Source organism: Polyodon spathula, unplaced genomic scaffold, assembly GCF_017654505.1.
Source record: "Polyodon spathula isolate WHYD16114869_AA unplaced genomic scaffold, ASM1765450v1 scaffolds_796, whole genome shotgun sequence".
In the NCBI taxonomy this organism is placed as follows: Eukaryota; Metazoa; Chordata; class Actinopteri; order Acipenseriformes; family Polyodontidae; genus Polyodon; species Polyodon spathula.
Genome location: NW_024472283.1, coordinates 271,210 through 294,176, shown reverse-complemented (window position 1 = coordinate 294,176; position 22,967 = coordinate 271,210). Strand labels below are relative to the sequence as shown.

The window sequence follows — 22,967 nt, the reverse complement described above, 5'->3', positions numbered from 1 at the left end:
ATATATATATATATATATATATATATATATATATATATATATATATATATATATCCTAAATATATGCATGAAATAAAGTCCTAAATGAAAAAGAAATGTACACATTTAAAAAAAAAAAAAAAAAAAAACACACACACACAAATTGCAGTCTGTACAAATCAGCCAAAACCAGTTCATAAAAAGCCAACCAAACAACAGTCACCCAGGACCGTCCACATGACCGGAGCACTGCAAAGCAACGCCGTACAGATCAGGCTGCGTTCTCATTTCAGTCTCAGATCTCCAAGACCCACCCTGCCCACCCTCAGAAAATAAAATAAAAAAAAAACATTCATTTAGTTTTTTGTTGCTGTGTTTAGTGCAGTCTGAGTTCCAGTGGTCTCCCTCCTCGCTCCGAGCTGCAGTGTTTCACTTCAATGTTTCTTTTCCTTAGTTGTTGTTTTTTGGTCTTTGTGGCCTACTGCAGTTTAGGCCTCGGATGCAGCCTGGGGCTTGAGTTCGGCCTTTTCCATGGCGGTGCCGTAGGGTAAGGAGCGTTTGAAGAAACCAAGCTGAGGAAGACGAGGAAAGTTGAAAAGAAAAAAGGCCCAAGAATGGATTTCAACATTTCACTTAGCAAAAAAATTTAAATTCTAGATACAGCTACATCTTTATGCACACAACATGCATCCCCAAACTCCTCCACTCCTCCTAGCAGAGGCAGAGTCTGCACTCTGGCAGCATCAGACCCGCACTCGCCTCTCCACTGCACAGCCTGATCTTCAGTTGAATGGCAAGGCGTCTCTGAACAGGTTCCATTCATCCCAATGGCCAGAGGTGCCCCCTGCCCCTGCCCCGCCCCGCCCCGCCCCGCCACTGACCTTGTATAATATGTAGATGAGAAGAGCAAGCAAGAGGAGTCCTGCGAGGACCGCCAGGATAATGATCCACAGAGGCACGGCGTACGGGTTGTCTGGCTTGGTCCAAACCACCGATGTGCTCACCTGTGGGACGGCGGGGGGGTAATGAAATGCAGGTTAGCGAGGCAGCGAAGACACTCGCACAGGGTGGTCTTGTCTTATAGTCTGGAGTGTCAGTGCTCACGAGAAGCAGCACAGTGGAGTTTGTAATAAAAACGACTGCAGTATTAAAAACGTGCACTAGACTACGAGAGGGCAAAGGCATCACGGCTTGCATGCAGTTATCCTCAGAGTGTACTTGCCTGTATTGCTCCACTAGGGGGCGTCCTGGGCAGGATTTCGTATGGCATTCTGAGGACTTTGTAAGCAGCCTGGCACTCCAGCACGTAGGGGAGATACTTCCTCTGCAAGAGACATGTAGAGAATATTAATTACAACTCAGATCGTTAAGCTACTTCTGCTGTCAGTGCTAAACTACTAGAGAAAGGGCAGTCTGACTTAGTTTGGTGATAACTCCAGGCAGCCACCAGAGGGCAGTGAAGACCAGCAGCTGGGGAGCAGTGCAGGTCTACAAAAGAACACATTCCTATGCTGTGACCACAGAAACCTTGCCAACCAACTAATGTATTTTCAATGCAGACATTACACACACTGCACAGGAGAAACAGGCCTACAAGCAAGCTGCTGTGCACCACAAAAACTACATTTCCCAGAATCCCTCTCGCTAACACCCCCCCCACCCCCTCACACATGCTCAGTACCGTCTCTTCGCTGGGCCGGCGTGACACTGGTGCTGTCGTACCTGAGTGAAGGTCTCTGCCCAGATCCGGGACCGCACCTCCAGCACGGCACTGGTGCCCCTCTCCAGCAGCCCCACCTCACAGCGCAGCTTCAGACAGTAAACCTGGGAGCAGCTCTGCAGACAGACAGGGGGCACGAGCAAGGTTAGCACACAGCGACGCGACGGTTTGCTGTTTAAAAACACCAGACCCGTGCCTAAGCGTTCAACCCTTCTGAAAGACATGCATGTAGATCACAGGGGTTTTAACTTTGTGTTTGCATAGCAGAGAGTGTACAGTGCAGCCTGATTGATTTCACACTCAGTATTTCTTCACTGTTCCCCGTATACAGTTAAATGCTGCACATACCACACTGCTGTAATGTTTAGGGTAGAATGGCTCATTTCACAGACCCCCCCCCCCCGACCTCTTCTTGCCCCTAATTCACAAACTCAGGAATTGAGTGGAACGGAAACTGAGAATCTCATGCGATCATTCTCCTTGTAATTGTATCCCTGGCATGAACGAATATATATATATATATATATATCACCTTCAAAAGGGAAATAAGCAGGATCAGAAGAATGTTTAGCCTTAGCAAACAAACACACAACCAGTCAAATGCTTCATCTCTGATGAGCAGCAACACTCCGGACTATACAAGGCAAGACCGAAAAAGCCAACCACAGGCCAGCTTCGCTGTCGTCACAGCATCCCGCCCCCGATCCTGGGAGACCGTTGCCTGTTGTGATCCGGCAGCCCGGACGAGTCTGGACTGGGTGCCAGCTGCCCTCAGGGCCCCAGCGATTCCCATGCAACTGAAAGCCAGAGACTGGAGAGGGGTGGGGTAATAGAATCCTGGCCCCGGGGGCTGTTTGTTTGGGGAAATGCGATGATAGAGATTCAAGCCAGGGGAGGCACCGTACCCAACTGCCAGCCAGCCAGCCGTACTGGACATTCCAACACTTCTCTGCGGTTCTCAAAGCCTCCAAACGCAATCTTCTGGGTCAATAAGAACGAGCAAAATAAATAGCAACCATCTGCTGCCGAGCTAAAGGCAAACCCAGACTTCAAACATGAGCGCTAGCAACTCCTTTCAAAAGAGTAACAAGCATTCAAAAATAACAAAATAATAACTAATGAGGCTCTCAAGCATAGTGGAGCCTGATATTGATGCAAGCCAGCCATCCGAAATACCAGACAGAAATGACATCATTAAGAACAGCAACACGGCTTAATCATCCTTCTTTAACCCCTGCAGGTGCACCAGGAACCGAGAGCTTATCAAAACCGTTTCTTCTTAAAAACACATCGGAGAGCGACTCGGGCATCGCGAGGAGGAAACCGAGCGCCTGGATGACCGGACACTATATATAATATTCAAATACATCAACAACTCCTTAAAACAAGAGCTAGCCTGGAGTATAAAAGGAAGGGGGTTGTGTTCCCAGGTGGGGTCTCTTTCACAGTGCAGGTACCAGGGAGAGAGTCACCAGGTGAGAGCGACTCACAGCAGCATCAATGGAGCTACTGTCTGCCTGGCAACAGGGTGCTCATTTATTGCGATTGCCCCCCCCCCCACCTCGCACGTGTAAAACTGACCTAAAGTGCCCCCCCATTAGCTCGATGACATCAAAAGCTTCTGTGTCAGACATCAAGCTCTGTGTAATTAGTGCAGATTGAAGGCACAGCACTGGGATCTGCTCACCTGTGCAAACACACCTGACTCGCCCCCCAACTCAATTACAGGGCTGTCCAAACTGAGCGATTACAGGGGAGGGGGCAGTAAGTGCGCAGCGCTCTCTAACCACGTCCAGAACAGAATGTCAATGGAGCGATTCAAAGACTTGTAAAAGGGCTGCTCTCTGTCTATGCACGTGCACAGTGTGTGAATGCACTCCCTGTAGTGCTCTAGTTTTGAAACAATACTTTGCTGTTCTGAGTCAATTCTTTTAGCACTGGAGTAGAAGCCTGGCTGAATGAATCTAGTTTCTTGTGGAGCAGTAGTTTCAGTGCCAGGATTTCTATTATCAGAGGACTGACTTCAGGTTTGCTTTCAGTATAACAATAAAATCTTGTAAAAAAAAAAAAAAGACTGAGACTGATTCACTTTGCTTCTACGTGTGTGTGTGTGTGTGTGTCGGGGAGGGGGTGTGCGTGTGTCTGGGGGTGTGTCGGGTGTTCTCTCATTTAGTAACATTGTTTCTCACACTTCGCCTGCAGCAATGGGATAGCCTGGTTCTGGTGTACTTTGCAGTGTTTCAGCACGGATATCGAGATTATATTTTAAAAAGGAAACGGCTCATTAAATCCCCCTCCCTTCAAGCACCTCTTTTACGACGGGACAGAAGCAGAGGCAACATCCGGCCGCTTTTATCTGTCGAGCGATAGAGAAAAAAAAAAAAAAAAAAAACGTGGAAAAGCAATTAAACAAAATGACCTTGAGGGCATGAGCATGGGGGGGGGCACTCATAAACCCAGAATAAATGTGACACTGACAACCCCCCCCCCCCAACCAAAACCACGCGATTCCACAGAGCAAGACCCCCCCAGCTCACACACATCCTGTTCCACACGGCGCGCGAGGGGGCAGGAGAAGAAGGCTCTTTATTAAAACACCCAATGAGTGGTTTAATATCACAGGTCCTATAGAGAAACAATCTCATACTGTTTAAAAGCCTGTAATATTAAATATTAAAACTACACTTCATTTATTATTATTTCTTCTGGCCATTACTAATACTTATTAATTAAAAACATGTTTCATGCAAGCTCAGCCCTGAATAATAATAATAATAATAATAATAATAATAATAATAATAATAATAATAATAAATGGCTGGTTTAACAGCAGCCCTATTCTTGTACTTCCAGTCCCAGATTCCTGCTGTTTCAGGGGCTGTCACTCTGAGCTGCTTGAATTCAGTTTCTAACAGGACGGTTTGAACAGTGTCCCACCGTCCACACTCACCAGCGTGTCCATTTCGGAGAGAGCGTCCCGCGGGGCATCCCGTTTCTGGATGTAGTGCTCGGGGCCGGGGGTGAGGGTGGGGGTCTGCTCCGTGGGAGAGTGGTTCAGCTGGAACACAAAGGGTTAAAGAAACAGCAGTGAGTCGAGTCAGGTCTGTCTGTGTCTCCAGCTGCAAATAGGGTCCAGTTTCACCCTAAATCATCACTCCTCTGAACCCGCAAGGAAGAAAAGAAGACTCCTATTGCATAGCACTCCAGGTTTTTCTAGGAGCTTGATTAGCCACAGTGTGTAGAGGTAACAGCCCTGGCCCTTCAGATCCATCCCGGGCTTCTGTTCCATGAGATCCTAAATTAGTGACTAAGCAGATCCAATACACTGATTTAGGATCTGCCTGGAACAGAGTGGGATTATAACGAGGGTCAGAGTTGCGATTCGTTTAATATTACAGGCACACAGGCTTCCCCCTTCCTTAAAACAGACTGCCTGTACAAAACTTGCTTTCCTGAGAGCGAGCGGAAATGTCAGAAAACATCTGGAAGGCTGCTTTCCAAACTTCCTTTGTTTGAGCGAAGCAGCTCCTTGAGGAGAGGAGAGCAGGGCGAATCCCAGAGAAAACCAAACGCCATCTCCTCCTGACAAACCCCCAAGCTCTTCCCACGCTAAAACGATACACACACAGAATCGTCCGAAGTGCTTTCTAAAACGACTCGCTGCAACTTATAAAAAACAGAGAGACACGCGCAGCTGGTTTGTACAGGACCTGACCAGCACTAATCACCATAAGCAAGGCAGCCCAACAGCAGTGCTGACGGGGGTCTGTGAAGCTTTAGTGACACAAGATCTTGGCATCCTTCCGAAAGGACATTCTCTTCCTTGCCTCCTTTGGTCAGACGAGCAGAGTCAGTCCTGGTTTTCAAATCTCTACCTTAAAAAGGCATTTCTTGGTTCGTTGCCAGCACAAATTAGATTTAAATATTTTAGTGAAACTGAACTGCGTTCTGCAAGTGCAATATTGTAGCTGTTGTAAAGACTTTGATCACCGTGGCTCCTGCAGTCAAATTATTTATTTATTTATTTTTTGCACACTATGTTGGCACATACGGTTTCTCTCTTATGCTGCCAGTTTAATAAAACTCCAGGACCTGGGTTCAGAGAGTCTGGTGAGCCAGCAAGCCAGGCAGGGTCTCTGCAAAATCATTCATAAAGAAAAACAAATCTTTGCAAGCACAGGTAGGGTCTCCTTCACCCATCTGGAGCTGCTTTGAACAAACCCCCCCTCAAAACCAAGGGGGTTATAACGGCTCAGGAAGGAGCAAACTTCATGGCTGAATAAAGAGAACGCACACCACACGCGAGTGTCTTATCCTGTGCCAAGCCTCAGGAGATTTATTGAAAGGTAGGTGTTGGGAAGTGGACCAGGACAGCTTGTTAAGAGCTTAGACAATCACTCCTGTACAAGAAAGCGCTACTTTGTGAAGGTCAGAGAGAGATGGCAAACCGCATCTACCTGCCACCCTTCCCAGCGCTCGCACGCGGCTCTCCCATGCAAGTGCAGAACCGGGATTCTGACAGTTCTTTGGAATGCTACACCCAAACAGGATTCCTTTCGCATAGAATCTGTAAGACCAGCCCTTAATGCAACAGGGATGGCAATAAGACTCCAACTGCGCAGCCATTCCAGGTTTTGCTAGGAGCTGGATTAGCCTCAGTGTGTGTAGGTAACCAGCTATTTGAGACCCTGATCACTGGAGAGTTTGACAGTGGAGGAGTGACCCACCTTGACCTGGAAGGGGTTGATGGTGTTGTTGGTGGTGCAATTCAGGGGTCCCTGGGTGAAGACCTCCACGGGGTACAGCAGCTGGTGATTCTGAATCCTCATTGGACAGTTCAGCTCCAGGTGGGCGTGGCTTATCAAGCTGGGGCCGTTATTCACCAGCTGTGAAGAGAGAGAGATGTCAAGAACATAACCGTGCAAAACAAAACGCCTATCATTAAACCAGCAGACAAACTGCAGACTGCCCTTTCACTCTGCGCTGCCCAGAGCAGGGCTCCCTCCCTCCCTCCTCACCTCGTACACATGCCGCACCAGCGGCCCGATGTCCTGCTCCATCACAGGGCGCTTGCTGGCCTTCCAGTTAACCAGCGGGAAGACCACGTTCTCTGGCTTGGACACCCTGACGAGAGAGAGAGATAGAGAGAGAGAGAAGCACATTAAAAAAAGACAGCTCACGACACAGTCATCCTTGAACCTCTTAAACCACAGAACTGAACCCATCAAACATACAACGGCCTCCCAAGACAGCTCTGCATGAGCTCTCAATACAATATCCATTCAGGGTCCAGTGAAAGCCCAGGTCTTGTGACCTACAGTGCATTCTTATTCACTCATTGTAATACTCCAAATAAATAGTAATTCTTTTGAGAAACGTTTCGACTAGAAGGCTTTCCCCCTTTGTCTTTAAAACGCTCCTGTATACGTGCCATTGAAGTGCAGGTTCAGCATCACAGCAATCTCTGCAGCAGCTCCTGCTAATCAGTGAAAGATCTGCACTATTGACAGCTGAACTCACCCCTGAAAGATGACCTCTGCCAACACTGCGACCTCCAGCCTGTAAGCAACGACTTCACTGCGGGAATTCATCTCGTTTTTACTGCAAAAGAAAAACTTCAAAAATGTTACAATTGCAATAGCATAGCCTCTTCACAGTTGTGTGAGGGCAGCGCTCCTCTCTCCTGGGCTCCTTGGCAGAGAGGAAGCTCCAGTCATGACCCACAAAGCTGTCTGGAACAGCGAGTCATGGGATGGAACAAAAACACCCTGGAGGAGGAAATGAAGCAGGAGCAGAATCCATGCAGTTCATACGAGTGTAAAGCTTATAAAACTGCCGTCTGTGATGACCGTAGTAGCTGAAACATTGGTGTAGTGGGCTTAGCCTCAGTTTTTTTAAAGTGTTTGATCGTGGGACTAAAAATAAAACAAGACATGGAAATCAAAGGCAGTGGAACATTTGTCAGTAAGCTAATGTAAATAAAATAAATACAAAAGCAGGGGTAAATAGTGTGGTTGGATTATATTTGCACCACAGCGCACAGAAAATCGTCCGAAGCGCTGGTCCATATTTTCCCCATATAAAGCGGTCTATGGATTAGCTCCCTTGATCAGTCTAAGTCGGCCCGCTTGATCAGATCAGATCAGCTAAGCGGGCCAGATCTTCCAACGGGTCCGCTGCAGTTGGCACTCGTTTTGTTCAGCTCCTGAGGAGTGGAGTCCGGTTAGAGTGGGCCGCTTACCTTCTCATCTGGAATTCGAACTGCACGCTCCTCTTGGAGTCCTTCAGGTGCGGCACGGTGAAACGCAGACCGCCCCAGAGCTGCGGGGAGAGGGAGAGGTGTTGGAACAGCATCCCAGTGAGAGCAGTGCCGAGGAGCGCTGAAACTAGCCAGCTGGCTCACCAACAGCGCCACACTCACAAGCCTTTTTTATTTTAATAAAAGTTTTGTCCTGTCTCCTGCTGCAGCTGTTGCACACCTGGCTGCGATGGTAAAGCAAGTTTCTCAGTTTCTCTCCCTTCCACTCCCCCTCGGCTACACTTAAGACTAGGGAGGGCTGTCCGTCTAGACGATGTTTATTTGGACTTCTGTTTTTATTATACTTTGCCACAGTTTAGATACACTAAAATCAAGAAGCACTTCCACTCCTAACAGGGTTCCACCACACGCACACACTGTAGCTTCCTCTTAAATTCCTGGGTCGTGCTTCATGACTCAATTCTTGCTAGATCCAGATTAGCTTCCCCTGAACCATTCCGCGCAACTGGAAACACAAACTCCCTTTAAACACATAGTGCAGAATTCATTTCAAGGGACCTATCCCCCCCCCCCCCACCCCAACTTCATGCATTTATGAACATAAAACTAATTACATAAAATAATTCTTCCAGCATCCATTTCAAATCCAGTTTGAATAGACAATGCAATGAAAGTGACCCTGGTCAAGTGTGGTACAGAAGTGGGCAATACCAGTGAATGCAGCCCCCAGTCCCACTCCTGGAAATACAAAGTGGGATCTCGGACTGATCCAGCGTGCAAATGGAAACAGGACCAGAGGCAATGCTGCTCAAACCGAAGCGCTCTCTTTCTCACACACACACAGGATGCGCTCTCATGCCTTTCCCTAAGGAAGCCAGCGATCGCTCAGTAGCCCCGACGGAGTCTATATTTAAAACAGGCAGCAGCTTCCTCACAGCATGGCTGCTTGCTGCTTTCTTCCTGAGAATCAGAGACCTTCTTTAGATTAGAGAAATTCAGAGAACTCAGTTTCTTTTTTATCCAAGTTCCTGATTTCAGTTAAATTTGCTAGAACTTGTTCTTGTTGCTAAAAAACACGTTTTTGATCACAGTTCAGGGCTGGAAATAAGACTCCTGCTGCATAGCAGTTTGATCCATTCCTGGTTTTACTGGCAAGTTTAATAAAACACACCCGAGGCCAAAAAAATCAAGCAAATTGAGCACATACTAAAACCTGGAACAGGTGAAACTGCTAAGCAATAGTAGTCTTAAAATATTAAACTCATTCTTCAAAACTGCAGGGATGAATGAATTTATTTTTTTTTGTTTTTGGGAAAAGCAGAGAGCCTTGTGCCAGTGCCTCTCCTTCAGTCCACATTGAGAAGAGAGATCTTGTTTATTCTGACTCTTTTGAAACTGACAGACTCCCTCAAAGTCCAGCTGCCCAGTAAGAGGCCGGCACACTTACGCTGGCGCCGGACCGCATGGGGTTCCCCAGGTCACAGATCACCACTCGGGTCTGGTTCTCAGTCTCATAGCTGCAGGCGAGCTGGGACAAGCTCTGCAACACAAAACACCGATAACATTGAAATCACACGCGGGAAAAACACAGCAAAAAGGACAAATCAAAACTCTTATCTTGCATCTAGATTACACAACATTTAAAATGTTAAAAACTAGTTCAGTTGTGATTTATAACCAGTTAATAAGTGTCGTGTACCGTGTCTCGTGATAAAACACGGATAGGACTCCCACTGCATCGCAGTTCGACCCAGTCCAGGTTTTACTAGGAGCTTGATTAGCTGCAGTGTGCACAGGCAACAAGCGCAGGTGCATCTTATTAAACTCTTTGTAAAACCAGGAATGGATCAAACTGCAATGCAATGGGAGTCTTCCTCCCATCCCTGTAACAGCCCACAGAACCAGACGACTCCACCGTTATGTAATAGAATAACCCAGCTGCGCTCCCACCTCGTTGTTTCGCACGATCCCGCTGTAGTCGGCCTCTGGGGGCGGGACCACGTAGAGCTCCGCCTCATAGGCCCCGCCCTCTCCCTCATTGCAGGCGTTGAAGGTGAGAGTCAGAGAGTTGTCATCCCCGAGGTGCACTTCCTTCCTGTCCCTGCAGACAGAGGAGAGAGAGAGGGGACAGAGTCAAGACAGCGCACAGCAGCACACAAAGAAACAAGCCTTCAGACAGAAAATACATTTAAAAAGGTGACCCTAGTAAGTGCCTTGGAAGAGATGTGCAATACCAGCCCCCACTCTTACACCCAGAACTCAGTCTCTTACTGCAGTTCGGAGATTTAAAATTCCCCGATGCATCAGGCAGGCTGAGGTTGTCCCGCCCCCCCCCCCCAGCTCAGTGTAGCAATAAGGGATGCCTCATCTGACACAGCGCAGCATGTGTCTGAGCAGCACAACACTAAGAGATTCCATACGAGGCACAGGCAGCTGACTCCAATTACACAGGCCCTCAAAGCAGGCCAGAGGAAGCAACAGAATGGAGACTTTCCATACGGCTGGCTGGGGAGCCCTGCCTCGAGGAGGGGTAAAAACAGTTACACACTCAGCAAGACAAGCTTGCTCACTTAAAAAGGTGTCTTGTTACAAGTTTCAGAACGTCAAACAGCACTCTGGGGGAAAGTTCCAACCTCTTAAAAATGTTGCCGCAATGTTTAAAAAACACACACAATGTGGAATTTCAACATCGCCGAGCTGGAATGAAAATCACCCAGCGGCTACTCAGCTGACACTTCAGTTCTAAACTGCAGCTCTATTCTTGCTGAAAAACAGCGGCTCTGAGTGCAGGGTAAGCACCTCCCAGAGCTGCTGCGCGATTCCTTTCTGTTCCTTTAATCTTATAAAAGCTGCTGATCTTGAGAACGCACCCAGACTACTTCAATCAAACCTTCCGGGGCTTCAAAAAGCAATCCGATTTCTAAAGTTTTTTTTTTTTTTTTTTTCCATCACTTTGATCTTAAAGATTTGCTCCCTGCTCCAGCTGGTAATTGTGCATTCCACCTGCTCTCTGCATCATGTCTGCATGTTTGTACATTACAGTGCATTAGGAGACAAGCAGACTCTGATGCCTTCACTGGACTATTACACTCTGAACTTCATAGCCTCTCTCTGCTCAACTTCCACTACACATCGATCAGTGAAGAAAGAGAACGACAGCTGAAGAATTCCAATTAAAAACAAGAGCCAAAAAGTTTGGGTGGCACTAGTCAAGCTTGACAATGACATCATTACAATGTACTGCAAGCCATGAAGGCTGGGCTAGTGGTCAGGGTTCAAGGGGCTGCAGAGGCTTGTAAAAGTCCGACGGGACAGTGATCGGAGAGCAAGCTTCTTACCCGTGGACTGTGAGCTTGAGATCTGGAACGCAGATGTTGTCGTCCCCACAGTCAAGCTGGATCTGAGCCTGCGTGCAATCAGAACAAGAGAAACAGGGAGACGTGTTAACGGAGAGAGAGACACACACATTTCATAACTCGTCTTGTTCAGTTACATTACTACAATGACAAGGCAGGCGCCAGGAATTTCAACAATCAGGCCTCTGAGTGAACAGATCACACTTCTCATCACAGCATGAATAAAGTCACACCGGCGAGTCTGGGGGTTAACTCCAAGGTGCGCAGCTATCTCCTGTCCAGCATCTGAACCAGTGACCCTGCTGGCCAGCAGGCTTTCCCAGCAAGCCATCGTGACCCTTGCAACAGAACGCATCCCACAGCTTGGCATATGAGAGAGAGAGAGAAAAACACTTCCCTTTCAAAATGCACTGCACTACAGAACACTGTCTCAATCACTTTAATCATTTCCCCATGTGCCCTCGACTTGCATGCGAAAATAAATTATATAAATAAATAAATCCACGAGCCGCCAAATCAAAAAACGCTTTGTGTGGTTGATTCTAATTAAGAGCAGGGGGGATCATTAAAAGCACCAGAACGCCAGCCGTACGTTTCAGCTCCAAACGTCAGCTAAAATGAGATGCTGGACAGGGTTCAGAACAAAAGCAAGGATTCAATTCCACTGATTACACTCGCTTTGATGCTGTGGGCACATGCGTCTCAATGCACGCTCCCTGCCAGCAAATTAACAGCCACTTGCACTGCCCGAGCTGGCTCTGGAGACTCCTATCCATTCTATTGACCGAGCGCCCAGCTGGCTTTGGTCCCGCCCCCATTGCAACCTCGCTGCACAGAGGACATGAAGTTAATGCGATGTGCACTGCTCTTCTCAGAGCTCAAGAGTCATCATCCCTTGTTCCTTTTCAGCGTTGAGCGTCCTTATTTGACCCCCAGCGTGTGTATTATATCCTGGGGGGGTGGCTACATCGCTGGTACAGTTGAACAGGGTCTCTCTCCAGCAGAGACAGCGTGAACCCGGTTGGCAGATTCTGTGTCTTGGGGTTTAAGTAAAAACCACTGGGACTCTTGTACGCTTGTGACCAGCGGGAGACTAAATGTCATGAGAGACACATGAATGAATCTTCTGAGCTTTGGAAAGGCTTGCAGAATCAGGAGGCGCACATATATATATATATAATTATCTTCATTATGAAGATTATGGAAAGGAGCCAGTCTGACATTTAGATTGATTGGGGACTCACTATTAATATTTGACATCCCTCCAGCATGGAAATACATGTGTTGCAGCCATTGTTCATTCATTTGCCATGCATCTGGCTCAGATTATGCAGCATGTAAGCGCAGTGCTCGTGCACAGCACCGCTCCTGCTGTACAAAACTGCACACACCAATAAACCTTTAGTTTATAATGCACCTATTTTTCAGTATGATAAAGAATCAAAACTGAGATTAAATCAATACTATCTTGACGAGCAATTATTGTCCCAACCCTGAAACTGCATTTCCACATTAACCTACAAGACCCAACTCAAGACTCTGGCAGCCAGCGCTTCAGCTGATGGGTCCAATACAGTACAGTGTAGCGGAGGCTGGGTGTGAACCGGCGATCCTGCAAGCCAGCGTCCGAGCCGCGGTGCCGGTGTGGCTACAGAGCTTTTAACCTCATCTCCTCTCTCACTGACAGGGGACAGAGTCCGCGAAGGCTGTGCGTCACCCAGCGCTGCCGGCCGCACATGCAGATACAGTCGGCTCTATAAAAGGCTTGCAGGTATTTCTTTGCATCGCATCCCACGCCTGTCTGTGCGCATGCTCCTCATCTCTCTTGCCTCTTATTTGCCTGGCTGGCACGCTCTCATGCCAAATTAGAAGGTCTCTATAAAATCAAGACCCAGAACCGTCCGGGGAAGAATGAATAAAGTGATCACACTTTAAAAGCCTCCCTCCCTCTCTTCTTGTCATACTTCAGAACAGAACATGCTGTGGATGCCAGCCACAGATGTGCATAAAAATTATATAACAACCCACACAAGAAATTAAGAGCGCTCTCCCGTTGCAGCTCTGGGGATAGCTATTCTACAGCAGGTTATCTTTTTCACCTCTGAATCACTGGGGTTACTAACAGCAGCTGCTCCTGCAGCGATACAGGAAGAACGGTTTATTTAACAAGACTCCTGACCATTTTCATAGACTTCACTGAGGGGAGTTCTGAACCCCAGGACTGGGCTGGCGTGAGTGAGCCCCGTTTCCACTAGGCTAGAAGCAGCTCGGTTCTGGTACCTTCTGCTCGATGAGGTCCTGGGTCTGGTAGTGGAGGATGGGCTGCAGGCCGTGCCGGTCCGGGGGGGCGAGGGGGTCCAGACTGAAGTTCAGGGAGAGATAAATGGAGGAGAGCTTGTCCCTGAACTCTGACTCATCCTGAAAACACAGGGAGAGCATGGTTTTAATGCTGATCCAGGACATCTATCTATACACAGAGCAGGGTTTACTCAATACAATAAAATAGTTTTAAAATACAGGTAAATTTTTTTTTTGTATTGCGTATGCAACATTTACAGAAACTGTGCTACCTGTCCTTGTGTTTGCAATGTAAATGTTTTGGGGGACATGTTAACACCCCCCAGTACTAACCAGTGGCCCTACTCATACCTGTGGAACACCCACCTCAATGGAACCTCATCTTATACCCAGTCCTATCAAGAAACAGCACTTCTACTGCAAAGCAGTTTCAGCTGTTTCAGGGTTTGCTATGAGCTAGCCACAGCGAGATGTAAACCCGAGGTCCTGTTGCAAGTGACTCTGCAGCAGCAGCTGTCGATGCATCGTTCACCCCAAGTCTTCAAGTCGCTCTGGACAGAACAGTCTGCTAAATTACAAATTCATAACAAGCTCTGGCAATGGTTCAAACTGCTATGCAACTGGAGTGTCATTTCCATCCCTGCTCTCTATGTGGTATAGAGGAGGAAGGGTTGGGCAGGGGGTCGTACCCTCAGGTAGATCTTCATCTCCCTGCAGATCTGTCCCATCCCGTTCCACACGCTGATGGTTTGCTGCAGACTGGGCTGCCTGGACTGCAGGAAGAGAGCCCGCTTCACCGCTCCCTTCTGCTTCAGCCGGTCCAGCTGCAGCTCCACGTTGAAATCTGAAGGAGGGGAGACTTCATTCAATACTGGAGCAGCAGAAACAGAATTACACACATGCAATAAAATGGCATTTGCACCTTCTACAGAACATAGGATTGAAGCAGCTGTGCAGTATCAGTCAAACAGCTGTGAGCTCAGGATTTGCAAGCAGAGACACAATCGCAGCTCTTACCTATGCGGTCTGGAAGGTGCTTCCCATTCGCGTGGAGACAGAAACTGAGGGTGACACTGCAGGAAAAGGAGAGAGAGAGAGAGACGACACTGTCTGAACAAACTGCAGAGTCCCATTGCAATCAAACCTGCAAAGCAGCACATACAGGGCTGAGCAGTGTGTGTAGGTCTCTGTGTGCTACGAGTGCGATTTCCGATCGGGGGGCTCAAGCACAGGACCCTGGCTGGGGTGGTAACGAGGGCATGAAGTTTGGGGTTCGCTCTCCACTTTGCCACTGTGGTTTCTCCATAAAAAGAATCTGCAACCTTTAAAATTATTCTTGCTTTATAAATGTTAATTCATTCTCAATCTCGCTATCCAGAAAGCAGATCCATTGAAAGCTGCCCCGAGGCTTCTGGTTTTAATAGTCATCCCATGATGTCTGTTGGCGATTACAGCACAGCAATGACATCACTACCACTGGCCCCGCCTCCTCTCCCCTTTCTGCACAATCCCACGCTCCAGTGATGCATCCCAGCCGTTTTACCCACTGAACAATATCTCTCATTCACTGGAGGAATGACCCCCCCCCCCCAACATTGCCAAGCAACTATTCCTCTTGAATAAGTTTCACACCACACGTTCTCCTCCCACCATCCGTCACAGAAAACTAGAATGTTCTCTTTTCATGCCAAAATAACGGAGTTGAGACTGTATTTTGTTCCGGTATAAATATTACTAAAAATCATGACAAGACTGTAGTTTGATCCATTCCTGGTTTTCCTATGCATCTAATAGACACACCTGAGCTTGTTACCTGTACACACTGTGGCTAATCAAACATGTAAAAACAAAAAAAAAAACCCTGAAATAGGTGAAGTTGCTTTGCAACAGGAGTCTTCTCTAGAATTGCAAGGGTCAGAATGTGTCAGAGCCCCAGAGACGCGTGCACGCAGGCACACACGCGAGGCATAACAATAATAATAATAATAATAATAATAATAATAATTACTAATTCAACACAGGGAAAGCAAAAAAAAAAAACAACGTGGCTAAATCAAAAACTTGACGGATAAACTTTTAAAACGCAGGCGAGTCCTGCGATTCTGTAAAGCAGCGACGCGCTGCGCAGCGGGCAGACCCAGCGCATCGCTCTCCCGCAGCCCTTACCAGGAGACTGGAACGCTGGCGTTGACTCCATTCTTGGTGGTGCTGATGGAGCAGGCCTTCTCCTCCGGATTGATCATGGCGGGGGACACTGAGAGCGTGGCGCTGGCGTTCACGATCGGGCGGGCCCTGGAGAGTCACGGCAACATCAGGGATAGAAGTGAGACGAAGCAACATCACGGATCACACCGCGCTGCTTGTTAGAACACGCGATAAAGACAGGAGCTTCTGGGCTGCCAGACACCATAATAAAAACTAGAGGAGTTACCTGTATAGAATCGCCTTGTCTACTCCAAACGCCCCGACTAGAACATCTGGAAAAAAATAAAATTATATATTACAGACCTATTAAAATCCACTATTTCAGAGATGAAGACGACTCCCCACTGCAAAGCAGTCTGATCCATTCCTGGTTTTACTACAAGTTTAAATCACACAACTGCTCTGTGGCCAATCAAGCTTGTAGTAAAATCTGGAGTGGATAAGGCTGCTATGCAATAGGGGTCTTATTTTCATCCCTTGCCATTCGCTCAGAAGCAGCCACGCGGTGGTTTCCGTAGTTACCTGGGTAGCCGTTCCCGTCGATGTCCTTGCCCCCACGCATGGCGTAGCCGAAGCTTGCTGGCAGGCTGCTGGACGCCCACTGCCCCACCAGCACCTGGGACGGGGTGTCCCGGAGTCCCCTGACCCCGCCGTTATAGATGTAAACCAGACCCCGCTGCTCCTCACCTCCGAACGGACAGCTGACCGCAACGTCTGAGAGAGGAGGAAGACGAGATCACAATGAGAGGACACCAGAGCAAACAAACAGTGTAGAGGAGATACCAGAAAGAGAGGGTTAGAGATCACACTCTACAGGGATGGAAATAAGAGGGCAGTGTCCTCTCACCATTGAAGCCGTCCTGGTCCAGGTCTCCGAGGGGGGCGATGGAGCTCCCGAATCTGCCGAACACCTCGGAGCCTGTCAGTGTCTGGGCAGAGGGGTTCTGCTCCAGGGGGACAGTCTGAAGGTACAGGTACGTGCGCCCCACCTCCTCCAGCCGCCCGTCCGAACCCCTCACCATGAACATGGGGGCGCCCACGAGGAGGTCATCCAGACTGGAGACAGACAGAGGAACAGAAAGGGGGAGAGCACAAAAAATGCAGGAGAGAGGGAGAAAGGAAGAAGTCGGTCACTGATCCGTTAGTCTGTTCAAAGGTTTATTAAAAGTAACGTGAACAAAAGAATACAGGGGGTCAGAAACCTGCCCCAAAAGGTATTTTATAGCGGTCTGTACTTTCAGTTTTGAAACCATTTCAAATCATATTTTCTGTTCTTCGAACACCTGGAAATGAATTTGTAATAAAACTGTTTCGTGTTGTGCCTTCACAATCCTTGCTTCCGCTGTTCAGCAACGTGCTATCGCTGGGGTACAGAGTGCTGAATGCAATGACCCTTGGTCTTGAACCCAGGCCCGCCTCTCCTCCTCTTGTCTCTGAAGAGAAAGCCCCACTCGCAGCCCCCTCAAGCTCATCCCAGCCCTGACTCACCCATCGCTGTTGACATCAGTCACCGCCACGGCATAGCCAAAATAGGAGCCCATCTGGAAAATATTACATCAGCATCTCCAATTACACAGATAGGAATTTATGATGGTGCAGGATTCCTCTCTTCCCTGGAATCTCATTTCCTTACATTTCCCTTAACTGGCTGTCCAGGACTGCTTTATTCCCTCCCTCCCTCCTCTCACTACTCTTACTGCTTCTAAAAGACTTCACTCAGTCATTCAAGTCAAACTCACCTGCTCTCCTGAATAGTTGAATACAGATTTCAGGTCAGTTCCATTCAGTACAGCCACCTGGATGAAGATCACATAATGATTATCATTAAACAGACCAATCACTACAGCTCTGTGCTTCCATGCATCCTTGTCTTTGACATCTGTGTTCAACACTGAAAATGAGCCAGTTCTGGGGTGAATCAGAATTACAGCAGAACGGCTTGCTGAGATTGCAATTACAAATGGAATTTTTGTTCAATTACAGACCAACAGGTTTATTCTACATGCCCATCAATAAATCACAGGTACTGCATGGTCTGGTAGAGAGAAGGGCGAGGGATTGGAGACACAAGCAGATCAGACAGACCGCTACACATTCTATAGGTGACAATCCACAGCAGAGTTCACCACAGTCCTTTTACAGGTTCCGTGGTCAGCTTCTTACAAGGAAATCCGGTGGGAAGATTACTTACATAACCATTTATCAGAGTTCCCCTCGGCACCCCGGCTACAAAATCTAGAAAAAAAAAAAGAATAGACAGGGATTGAAACAAGACTCCCGCTGCATCGCAGTTTGATCCATTCCTGGTTTTATTATCTGTTTAATAAAACGCACCTGAGCTTGTTACCTATATCCTGTGGGGGCCGAAGCTAGTATTAAACCCTGGACTGGCTGAAACTGCTATGCTATAGGAGTCTTATTTCCATCCCTGCACAGTATGTTATATCACTTGCAGGGTACCACAGTAGAAACAATAATTCCATACATGCCATCTATTTGATCTTCCTGCAAATTACAGTACTGTTAATTATTTTATAGGCACAAGGATGCATTGCTCTCCGACTCACCTTCATCTGCATCTCCAGTGAACTCTCCCACAGCCACAGAGTAACCTTGAAACCAAAACACAGACGGGTCACACTGCAGCCTCCGAGCCCCTGCTAATAAAACCAGCCTGTACTGCAGCCAGCGCTGCCTTCCCACAAGACGCGCTGGAGCCAATATTCAAACAACGCTGCTCGATAGGCAAAAACAACCACGTCGAGATTTAACAAAGCTTTACAAAATCACTGTAAAAGATATAGTGCAAAACACACCAATGCGGAATCAATCAATACCTTTATTGATCCAGATCAATCAATCCACACCAAAGTGAGCCCCCCCCCCTCCTCCCCCTCCGAGACTCACCCAGGTAGCTGTCGTCGTACGACCCGTGAGCCTGCCGCGTCTGGATCTCCCCCCCCACCTGCGTGATGAAGTACTCTGAGAAATACGACTTGACAATCTCCTCCTGAGTGGCAGAGATCAGCTGACCTGCGGACGTTAGAGACGTGGCGTCAATCACAAGCCGTGGGGCTTCAGGACGTCCGGTGCAGTAAAGGGGGGGTGGGGGGGGTGTTATATTTTTAGGAGGTTTCTTGATTGGGAAAGTCATGTTGAAAAGCATCACTGGTTTATCACAACAGTTAAATTATCTAAAACGCTCCCTGGTTAGTTCCGATAAGAGGCTTTACTGTACAGGGATGGAAATAACACTCCCATTGCATAGCAAATTGATCCATTCCTGGTTTAAAGGAGACAAAGCCGAGCCTATACACTGTGGCTAAATCAAGCTGGTAGTAAAACCTGGAACTAGCGAAACTGCTATGCAATAGGAGTCTTATTACCATCCCTGTTATGATGCAATGGGCTATTTTTATGTTTTACACTCTGGGTGGCAGAACCACTTGGCTACAGAAAGTGCTCACACAAAGCACTCTCTCTCTCTCACACTGGGTTAGCAGCAAACAGGAACAGACTGTATTGCCACTGGATCTGAAGGTTCAGTGCCAGATAGACAACAGTCTGGTTTCCACAGATCTCCTCCACAGGATGCCTTACCTTGCCAGAAGAAACTTCCTGGTCCGCCAAGGACAACCCTCCCCCTCTGCAACACAGGACACACACATACACATTAGAGACACTATCTATCACAGTTTTCTGCACTGGATCGCATTTATAGGCTGCTTGGATCCAGGCCAGAGCAGCAGTTGCAAGATTGGAAAGCCCGGTTAGCTAGCAGATCTCTGCGACGGTGCTCCCCAGAACCCCGCTGATTTTGGAGGGGGGGGGGGCGTTGCACTATGCTGTTGCTCGGGGCACTCCTATGCTGGCCTATCCATTCAGCGCACCTCTCTAAAAGCTCAGCGCTCTCCAGCAGCTCCTGAGTGGTCAGGTTTGATCTCCCTGGAGGAAGCTGCCAGAGAGAAGGACGATCACATCTTGCTGGGCTGCTGGCTTCACAGAGAAGTTCAGACAGGGTGAATTGTGCTTGCTGAGACACTCCAGTCCTGCCAAGCAGTGCTGCAGGAACCAATTATTCGGATCAAGCTCTCCGCAGAAATCAGGGTGAGGGTCACTGCTGTCGATCAGGCTGATTCACCCTTCAGAGTTAAACGAGGGAAGAAACAGCTGCTTGGGTTTGTGATGATGGCTGCTTCTCTGAGCCTCTGTGGAGGGCAGCGATCCACACAGACCCCAGCAGCTGCTGCTGCTTCACTCCTGTCACTCTGAAGGGTGAATCAGCCTGATCGACTCCCACGACCCTCCCCGGTGAAGATCTCCATCTAGACAATGGAATAATCTGTCTGTGCAGCTCTTCTGTCCAGGGCAGGTTTAATGGCTGTAATGAATTGATGAAGTACGTTAGGACCTGGTTAGAGACTCTCACCTTTGTGAAGTCAGCACTGAAACCACCCTGGCAGTATCCCTGACCCCCTGAACCGTTCAGATCTGAGAACACAGAAAGGTTAGTTAGGGTTAGATACAGAACACCACGGGTACCACAAAGATGGAAATAAGGCTCCCATTGCATAGCAGTTTGATCCATTCCAGGTTTCACCAGGAGTTTAACAAGACCCACCTGAGCTTGTTACCTAGACACACTGTGGCTATTCAAGCTGGTGGTAAAACCTGGAGCAGGTGACACTGCTATGCAACAGGACTCATTTCCAGGACTGTAGCAGGAATGCATTTCACTGTACCAGTCCCGGGATACTCACCCGAGCGGCAGGGCGCGTACTCCACAAACTTTGTGAAGTTACCGACCGACAGGAAGCAGGTCCCCGTGGCGTCGGAGCCAGCCTCGTCCTTCTGGGTCCTCCAGTGATAGTGCGGGGCGCAGGCCTGCGGAGGCACAGGGGCAGGGTAATTCAACAGAGCCCTCAAAACAAAACCTCCCCGTTATTCAGCTCTACCCACTAGACCACCCTCCCAGTCACCGCCTCCCTCCCTCCCAGCCCCTCCTCAGCTCTACCCACTAGACCCTACTGCCTGCCTGCCTCGCTCGGCTCCAGTGCCAGCCTCTCTTACCAGTACAGTGTTGTTATGGGAGCGCACAGTTGCTCCAAACCACTGATTGGATTTGAACTCCGCCTGTTCCGTGGCGTTGACGATGACTGTGGATCGGTCCCCTGTGGAGAGAGGAGATCAGGCATTAACTCTACTGCCAAGGAAATACGAGAAGCTGTGAAAAGGATACAAAACAAAAAGCAGCCCAGTAGACAAAGCCAGGACATCTTAAATGATATTGGAAGGGAGGGAAGACACCTTTGTCAACTGGGCTGAAGTTTTAGGTTCCGTGCTCACACCCTGACCCCTGGTGACCCCTAGCCTAAAGGAAAATCGGCACCCATCTGCTTCGTAACACAATCAGTAAAACAGGAAACCAGATAGCAATCAGAACTGGGCTGGATAACGGCAACTGCGCTCTGGAAGAGAGAAGCAACCCCCGAGCTCCCAGCCTGTCCACAAGCATCACTCTCATTGTGAGGGACTGGTGACCTGTGCAAGAGAGGCCTGCAGGGCAGATCACTGCTCCAGCCTCCATTCACCTTCAGCCACCAGGACTGACAGATCAGGAGATCATATTGAAATTCACTCAATACTCCAGGGAGCTGAAACTCGTGGGTCTTTCTGTTTGCATTGCTTGATACGGGAAGTCGTTGTGGAGGAAGGTTTGAAACTCGCAGTAGCCCTGCTCCCCGAGTCCTGCATTTCAGAACTTCAGCGGTAGGAATGTTATTTAAAACGACTAGGTGTCAGGACTGTGAATTCTCAGGACCCTGGTTAGTCTCTTCCGAACCGATCGCACTTCATCACAGCGTGAGAAAGTCACATCTGAGAAATCACATCAATAAAAAAAACTACAGGTGCAAGGAGGAGCCATTAGAATGAGCTAATGAGCATAAAACCCGGAATGGATCCAACTGCTATTAAGAGTTTCTCTTCCATCCCGATTCATGCTCAGTTTTAACCAGTAGTAGAAATCCCCCAGCGTCTCACTAAATTCAGTAGCACCTTTCACAGGCATATTTATTACCTTACCTATATATTTTTTTTTATACCTTCAATATAATCCAAGACAGACAGCAGCCTGTTAGTGTTTCGTCCACCCATCAGTCATTTGAACACAATCCCAGTGCAGCAGCCGCTCTGTATCAGACAGGCCGAAGCGCTGGTGTCCCTTTAAATCACACTCCAATACCTCCCGTGCTCTCCACCCCCCACAAAGCACTGATCGCAGTTAAAAGACCTCCCTAATTTATCCCTCCCCACAGCCTGTTTAACAGCCCAGAAGGCTTTAATGGAGTTGCTCCCGAGCACACAGGAAATTCTCCCTAAATCAGGAGCCTATCTGAGCTTCAGGGAGCGGACTGGACACAGACAGCAGCACAGCGCTACCCAGGCACGGCAGAACAGTGGCGAGAGCAGCAGGGACAGAGCGGGTGCATTTGTATAAACAGACACTTTATTTTCAATAGAAGGAAAGAATGTTTTTGCCCAAAGCTTTCGACAGAGTTATTACATCACTACTTGCCTCTCCGCTGGGATTCAGTTTGGTCTTTTTGTACGACCATGTGTTGGTATTCAGAGCTGCCCTTTGCAGGAGTACAGAGCTCTGCTACACAAGAGCCAGCGTTCGACATGAACAGGATGAGGACCGGGGGATAACTGTCTGATGCGATGGACAGATCTACTGGAGCAGACAACAGCAAGAGAAGCAGAGGAGCGAGTGTGTGTACGTGGCCTTGCATTGCCACTATGAGTTCCCATCGCAGGCCTGCGTCTGCTTGAAGGAAGCCTGGATCTGCTCTGTCACTTGGATAAGATCGCTCGGTGTGTCTGCATGGCAGGGTTCCTGTCTCCGATGAGAAGCTTGCGTCTGATTTGAAGATCTGCACCCAGCAAACTGCAGCAGCTTCGCAATTTATCAGCAATCCTGTTATTCCATGTAGCCCAAGGTAACCAGAGATGTCTCTCCATGCAGGCTTTGTCTGAAACGCCTGCAAAGCATGGGCTTTTTGATTTGTTTTTTTAACCCTAAACTTGATTTTTATGAAGATACTATATATATATATAATCACACTTTTTTTTTTTTAAGCCCTAGGAT

At 48.2% G+C, this 22,967-nt stretch overlaps 1 protein-coding gene across 1 annotated transcript in view; it reads right to left on the bottom strand.

The window, feature by feature from the left end:
* Positions 1-99: 99 nt before the first annotated feature.
* itga5 (integrin, alpha 5 (fibronectin receptor, alpha polypeptide)) overlaps positions 100-22,967 on the bottom strand; it is a 36,214-nt gene continuing 13,346 nt past the window's right edge. The window contains exons 3-30 of the mRNA XM_041241583.1: positions 20,888-20,988; positions 20,578-20,701; positions 20,247-20,308; positions 19,418-19,463; positions 18,725-18,850; positions 18,385-18,429; positions 18,009-18,052; positions 17,557-17,613; positions 17,306-17,358; positions 16,665-16,873; positions 16,340-16,531; positions 16,044-16,089; positions 15,779-15,904; positions 14,630-14,685; positions 14,302-14,456; positions 13,595-13,732; positions 11,297-11,364; positions 9,909-10,059; positions 9,406-9,498; positions 7,941-8,020; positions 7,220-7,300; positions 6,718-6,823; positions 6,427-6,585; positions 4,650-4,757; positions 1,702-1,815; positions 1,202-1,303; positions 861-983; positions 100-551 (exon numbers count right to left, since the gene is read on the bottom strand). Of these exons, the coding sequence (XP_041097517.1) occupies positions 468-551; positions 861-983; positions 1,202-1,303; positions 1,702-1,815; positions 4,650-4,757; positions 6,427-6,585; positions 6,718-6,823; positions 7,220-7,300; positions 7,941-8,020; positions 9,406-9,498; positions 9,909-10,059; positions 11,297-11,364; positions 13,595-13,732; positions 14,302-14,456; positions 14,630-14,685; positions 15,779-15,904; positions 16,044-16,089; positions 16,340-16,531; positions 16,665-16,873; positions 17,306-17,358; positions 17,557-17,613; positions 18,009-18,052; positions 18,385-18,429; positions 18,725-18,850; positions 19,418-19,463; positions 20,247-20,308; positions 20,578-20,701; positions 20,888-20,988 (2,849 nt within the window). The 3' untranslated portion in view covers positions 100-467. The remainder of the gene's footprint in view (positions 552-860; positions 984-1,201; positions 1,304-1,701; positions 1,816-4,649; positions 4,758-6,426; positions 6,586-6,717; positions 6,824-7,219; positions 7,301-7,940; positions 8,021-9,405; positions 9,499-9,908; positions 10,060-11,296; positions 11,365-13,594; positions 13,733-14,301; positions 14,457-14,629; positions 14,686-15,778; positions 15,905-16,043; positions 16,090-16,339; positions 16,532-16,664; positions 16,874-17,305; positions 17,359-17,556; positions 17,614-18,008; positions 18,053-18,384; positions 18,430-18,724; positions 18,851-19,417; positions 19,464-20,246; positions 20,309-20,577; positions 20,702-20,887; positions 20,989-22,967) is intronic.